The 6,976-nt window shown below is 31.7% G+C and overlaps 1 protein-coding gene across 1 annotated transcript; it reads right to left on the reverse strand.

The window, feature by feature from the left end:
- Window positions 1-896: 896 nt before the first annotated feature.
- LOC139508987 (uncharacterized) lies at window positions 897-6,446 on the reverse strand (the record flags this gene model as incomplete). Its single annotated transcript, XM_071296044.1, is given in 3 exon segments — window positions 897-1,635; window positions 4,231-4,440; window positions 6,047-6,446. Coding segments are annotated over 3 exon segments (1,296 nt in total), but the record flags the coding sequence as incomplete, so codon positions are not given.
- Between the last annotated feature and the right edge of the window lie 530 nt (window positions 6,447-6,976).

Consider the following 6,976-nt stretch of genomic DNA (forward strand, 5'->3'; position numbering starts at 1 on the left):
ACTGAAAGGTGTACAACTCAACAACAAGAAAAAATAAAATCGATAAAATTGTAGCCGACCTTCATTTAGTCACAGGAAACAACATATCTAAATTTGAAAAGATTTCGTCATAGCATTTGCATTTTAGTGAATGGAATGGACAGTTTGATACAGTGTTATTAATTAGTTACCTAAAACTGGGGATGTGAACTAAAAAGAAGATGAATATGTGAATGATATTTAGAATCAAGACTCCCTAGTATAATATATTATTTTGGGCTTTGCCAGGCAGGGGATATCCAAAATAACATATCAGACTGTAAATTGAGCATCAAAGTAAAATTCTAATTACAATGTTTAGTATTCTACAAATTCAAGTTTATGCAGGAAAAAGACAATACTGTTATAGATTGTCAAAAAAAGCCCATTTACACAAATAGTAATTATTTTGAGGTTGAGTAAAAGTGTAGCTATGAATTCATTTTGTTTCTTTTGACCAAATTTATACAGGCTCTTTGTTTTTTTGTTTACAGCAGTATGGTGCCTATACGTGCTTTCATCTTTTTTTTGTGTCTCTGATGAGTAGATGTCTCTCATTGGTAGTTGTTTCATTAGTTATTTTACAACATCATCTCAGTAATGTAAATTCAGATATTAAAGCTTTTTTTGTAGACAATAAACAATATTGTGATACTAATAATAGTGATTTCATGAAAATTTAAATACAGATGTAATGTATCAGATATCAAAATACAAGTCCTTATTAGTGTTGTACTCAACCAGTTACATTAGTCCCTTTTTAAAACCTCGTAAGTTTTTAAAATTTGAAAAAACAATTAGCGAGCTCATTGATGAACAAATTGTTTTTGACTTTTACAGCTACTGGTATTTGGTAAACCTAGTCTCAACTTGAAATGCTACATAGTATACATTTTTTTAAAACAAAATATATCTTGCATCTTTTCATTGTCTACTGTTGACTTTCAACTTTACACATCTGACTGAAATAAGGTTCAATAATATCACATGATTGCAATGGATAAAAATTCTTCTTAAGCTTGACTGTTTTTCCAATTGCTTTCTGTAGTTCAACAGACAAATCAAGACCACATGACTTTTTAAATCTAAGAACTGTCTCGTCAGAAAGACTAGGCTTAATTGTCAAATGATTCATCACCATCCAAATCATTAGTACAGATGACAAATTTAATGTCGGTTCTGGAAACTCAAAATCAGCTGAACATTTGAACTCTTGTTCATTCCACAAAGAAATCTGATTTGCATTCCTTAGCAAGATATCGTTTTCACAATCATACAAATAGATATCAAAAAAGTTTCCACTTATGGCAATAAGTGGCACAAGTGAGACATTATTTTGTAAATTCTCTATTTTCCTATGTCTATGTTGGAAGGCTTTTTGATAATATGAAAATGTTATAGCATGGGCCACAAACTGTGATACATTACTGGGATATCTCAATATCTCTGACTGTTTCTGAACTTTGAGTATCTGCTGTTCTTCAAAATCTAACTCTTTCAACAATTCCTTGTCCTCTTTTTCGTCTTCATTTGAATGTGGTAAAGCTATACTGTTTATTTCATTGTCACTTTTGTAAACAACAATATCAGGTGCCCCATACCAAAGCCATTCACTTCCTGTAGAGAAAAAGTAAAATCACAAAAAATACTGAACTACAAGGAAAATTCAAAACGGAAAGTCCCTAATCAAATGGCAAAATCAAAAGCTCAAACACATCAAACTAATGGATAACAATTGTAATATTCCTGACTTGGTACTGGCATTTTCTCCCTTTTATACTTTTGTAATTCTAACTTTTCAAAGTTTGAATGACCCTTACTCATTAGGGATCATGATTACATAAATGGGAAATGTATCCATGGGACACAGATGATGCCCCTGCATATCATATAAAGTTTAATATATATAGGGACATAACTGAAGAAAGGTAAAAGTTATGCTAGCCAAATGTGTACTTGATCTGTATTATGTAGTAACAAGCATTATGTATAAGTTTCATACCATTTGGTTGAGGAAAACTTAAGTTAGAGAACAAAAATGAAAGAATCAGCAATTTTTCCATTTGTAAAGGGGCATTACATTTTTTTTGTACTATAGTACGGTTATAATGATGCCACCAAAATTGAAACTTGATCTGTGTTTTGTGGCAATAAGCTTTGTGTATTAGTTTCATAACATTTGCTTGAGGCAACTTAAAAGTTAAAAATTGGAACGAAAAATTATGCAATTTTTATGTTTATAAAGGGGCATAACTCAGCAAAGGTAAAATTTAAGCCACCCAATTTCAAGCTTGATCTGTATTATGTGGTAATCAATATTGTGTATAAGTTTCATAAGAGTTGGTCCACGCAAACTAAAGTTAAGAGAACAGAAACCAACTATGGGATGTGTGGATGTACAGACATAAGTACAAGGGTTAAACTTAATACTCCCTCTGCTACGATTGGAGCATAAAAAGAGGCAAAGGATACCAAAGAGTCATTCACACTAGTCTTTGAAAAGTTAGAAAGGTATAAAGGGAGATAACTCATGTTTATTTGACTATTTATTTAACTGGTATGAATGATTGTAAAATGCACAGGAAAAGTCCATTGTCTGTTTATGATGCGTAGATTTTAATATTCAATGCCTCATATAGATTTTTTATCTAGAACTCTCTCACAAAAATGCTTGTTTCTCAAAATTACTCATAACTTTATATTTTATATGTTTTCCTTTTAACATGTGAAAATTTTGTTATTACTGTAAACCAACTAATTTCCAAGAGCAATTTATTTTCGCGACTTTCGCGAGTAGAAAAATATCGTGAAGTTAAATCATTGCGAATATGTAAAACTTGGATCTTTCCATATTTAATAACATCAAGTTAATTAGAAAACCGTGAAGTTAAATTGTCGCTCAAGGGCAAACGCGAAATAAAGTATCCGCGAAAATAAGTTGGTTCACAGTATTTGTTTTGTCCACAAACATCCGTAACAAGTGAAACAAATAAAACAAAACCCACACTTACCAATTCCAAAACAAATAAAACAAAAACCCACACTTACCAATTCCAAAACAAATAAAACAAAAACCCACACTTACCAATTCCAAAACAAATAAAACAAAAACCCACACTTACCAATTCCAAAACAGATAAAACAAAAACCCACACTTACCAATTCCAAAACAAAACAAATAAAACAAAAACCTACACTTACCAATTCAAAAACCCACACTTACCAAATCCAAAATAAATAAAACAAAAACCCACACTTACCAATTCTAAAACAAATAAAACAAAAACCCACACTTACCAATTCCAGAACAAATAAAACCAAAACCCACACTTACCAATTCCAAAACAAATAAAACAAAAACCCACACTTACCAATTCCAAAACAAATAAAACAAAAACCCACACTTACCAATTCCAAAAAAAAATAAAACAAAAACCCACACTTACCAATTCCAAAACAAATAAAACAAAAACCCACACTCACCAATTCCAAAACAAATAAAACAAAAACCCACACTTACCAATTCCAAAACAAATAAAACAAAACCCCACACTTACCAATTCCAAAACAAATAAAACAAAAACCTACACTTACCAATTCCAAAAACCCACACTTACCAAATCCAAAATAAATAAAACAAAAATCCACACTTACCAATTCTAAAACAAATAAAACAAAAACCCACACTTACCAATTCCAGAACAAATAAAACAAAAACCCACACTTACCAATTCCAAAACAAATAAAACAAAAACCCACACTTACCAATTCCAAAACAAATAAAACAAAAACCCACACTTACCAATTCCAAAACAAATAAAACAAAAACCCACACTTACCAATTCCAAAACAAATAAAACAAAAACCCACACTTACCAATTCCAAAACAAATAAAACAAAAACCACACTTACCAATTCCAAAACAAAAAAAACAAAAACCCACACTTACCAATTCCAAAACAGATAAAACAAAAACCCACACTTACCAATTCCAAAACAAATAAAACAAAAACCCACACTTTAATACCAATTCCAAAACAGATAAAACAAAAACCCACACTTACCAATTCCAAAACAAATAAAACAAAAACCCACACTTACCAATTCCAAAACAGATAAAACAAAAACCCGCACTTACCAATTCCAAAACAAATAAAACAAAAACCCACACTTACCAATTCCAAAACAAATAAAACAAAAACCCACACTTACCAATTCCAAAATTATTAAACTGTATTGTATCATTACATCTACTACAGGGACATTTGGATAGTTTTGTACAGTAATCTGTTGCTATGACTAAAGATGACATAGTCAGTTTTGAAAACAGATGATTGGCTAACAGTTCTGTGACAAACAACTCTGGTTCTTGAATATGCCAAGGTATGTCCCTTATCTCCTGCAAACACTTTTCATGAAAATCTGAAAAGAATAGTTGAAGGTACAATATTTTGCATAATCATTCACAATTGGTAAATCCAGCAATATTATATACATGTCTTTTTTTAGAATAATCTGGATCATATATTTAACATGGTTAAATAACTTTTATTTACACATGATCTAAACAGTTATGATTTGAAGGTCCTATAATTGACGTGGCTGTTCTATCTCTACATTAAGTTAATAGTGATGGACATTGAAAAGGCTCACACATACAAATAAATATATCAGGCGAACATCTTATTCTATATATATATATATATATACACAGCCATGACGTATCACCATCATTGCTGGTGATTCGATGGATAAATCTGTTGTAGAGTTGTCACTAACTAAGACGTACTTATAAATATAATTATTTTCTGTGACTGTATCTTGCATTAATTTGTAGGATCCTTTACTATAGATAATTGAGCAGTTCTGTAACAACAACATCTCCATGCCTTATATATCATGTACTGTATTCATGGTAGTACCCGCTAGATGAAAACTGATGAGGAAAGGTAACACACGGCCACCAAAAGCTTTATTATATGTGAAGCCCAGGTGGTCGTGTGGTCTAGTGGGACGGCTACAGTGCAGGCAATTTGGTGTCACGATATCTCACGATATCAACATTGTTGGTTTGATGTTTAGACGAGTTGTATATATATATATATGTCAGATGATAGTCTTTGCTTGTCCCTTGGAATAGGACAGCTATGAATGTGTTACTACTGTAATGTCAAAGTTGTCAAAAATAATCAGCACATCTAACTAATATAGTTTTTTGAAGAAGTATAAGGGGAGATAATTCAGACCTAGTGAATGAAATTTAATTCTGAAACATAAAATACATTTACATGATATACAAGAACATTATTTAACATGTTTAAGAAAACCAATTTTCTTTTCAAGTAGTTTTAAAAACTTTTAATCTGCTGCATTATTTGCCAAAAACATAAAAAATAGTAAATAGGAATATATGGACTTGACCACGAAACTTAACCTTGTTCACTGATCCATGAAATTAGGTTGAGGACAAATGAAATCTGTCTAACAGGCATGAGGACTTGCAAGGTACAAATATGCCAAATATAGTTGTCCTAATACTCGTAATAAGAAAGAAATTTACATTACAAAAAAGCTATAAAAAAATTCAAGTAATCACATGCACTGAACCATGAAAATGAGGTGCAGGACAATGAACATATAAATATATATGACAGATGGAAACTTGACATATCATCAGGCATTTATATACAAAGTAGGAGGCTACCAGGTCTTCCACCTTTTAAAATATAAAGCTTTTAAGAAGTTAGCTAAAGCCCCCGCCGCTTTATCACTATCCCTTATGTAGAGCATGTAGAGCTATCTGCAAAAAAAAAAAAAGACATGAAAGACAGGGTGACAATTTATGTAAAAATAATCATGATAATCTAATTAAAAAAATGTAGGACCCAATAGAGTGAGAAAAAAGCAGGACTGAGATTTGCACTAAAAATTCCATTAGGAATAAAGAACATGATGATAAGCAAAAACAAAAATACCAGAAAAAAAATATAATTAGATTATATACAGTCATGACAGTATATACTTTTACCTATTTTCCTTAAAAAACCTGCCTTTAAATCACTGATTGAATCCTCCAAATTGTCCTCATTTGAAGATTCTGTATCAGAACTACTAATATTCCCATCAATACTTTGTTGCAGCCGTTCAAATCCATCTTTAAAGATTGAATGGAATCCCTCTGCTGCTGGGACTGATATATATGTGTGTATGCCTTTGTGGTTGACTTGTCCATCAACTGGTTTTATTTCAATGGAAGACTGAGTAAATGAGCGTCCCAAACGATAGCCAACCAAACGATAGGGTACAAACGTGACATCTTCAAAACCATAAATAGCCTGTCTTATCAGTTCAGATACATTTTGAGGTCTACCAACTTTCTTATACGGACCTTCTCTAGTAAATTTGCTGTAAAATACTGAATGTGGACACTGAAAAAGCAAAAAAAAATTTTACAAATTTTCAATAATTCATTAACAACTTTTTCACTGAGGGAAGATAATTAAATCGACATTTAAAAGTTTGCTATCCAAATAAACACAAAGAACGAAAAAAAATCATTTATTGATTGTAGTCTGCAACGTCATGAATGTAGAGATACAAAGTAATGGCGGATCCAGACAGGCCACCCCCCTGAACGCCCACTTTTTTTAGACAATCAATGAATTTGAATGGGGACATAAGGTTGGAACCCCCCCCCCTTTATCCTCTGTTTGGAACCCCCTTTTTAAAATTGCTGAAGAGTATTAGAAGACAAATCTCTCGTTGGGGCAAACTCATGCTTAACATGCTAAAGAGGTCAGCCTTTCCCCAACAAAAACATGACACACCATTAACCCTAAGGGTCAGGTTACACAAAAATACAACTAAACATTACAAATTTTAAGTTGCATAAATTTAATCCCTTAGTACTTTATATTTTTTTCCTTTTTTTAAGCCTTTGATGTTAAAGTGAGAAATC

The sequence above is a fragment of the Mytilus edulis genome, unplaced genomic scaffold (genome assembly GCF_963676685.1).
Source record: "Mytilus edulis unplaced genomic scaffold, xbMytEdul2.2 SCAFFOLD_928, whole genome shotgun sequence".
Taxonomy (NCBI): Eukaryota; Metazoa; Mollusca; class Bivalvia; order Mytilida; family Mytilidae; genus Mytilus; species Mytilus edulis.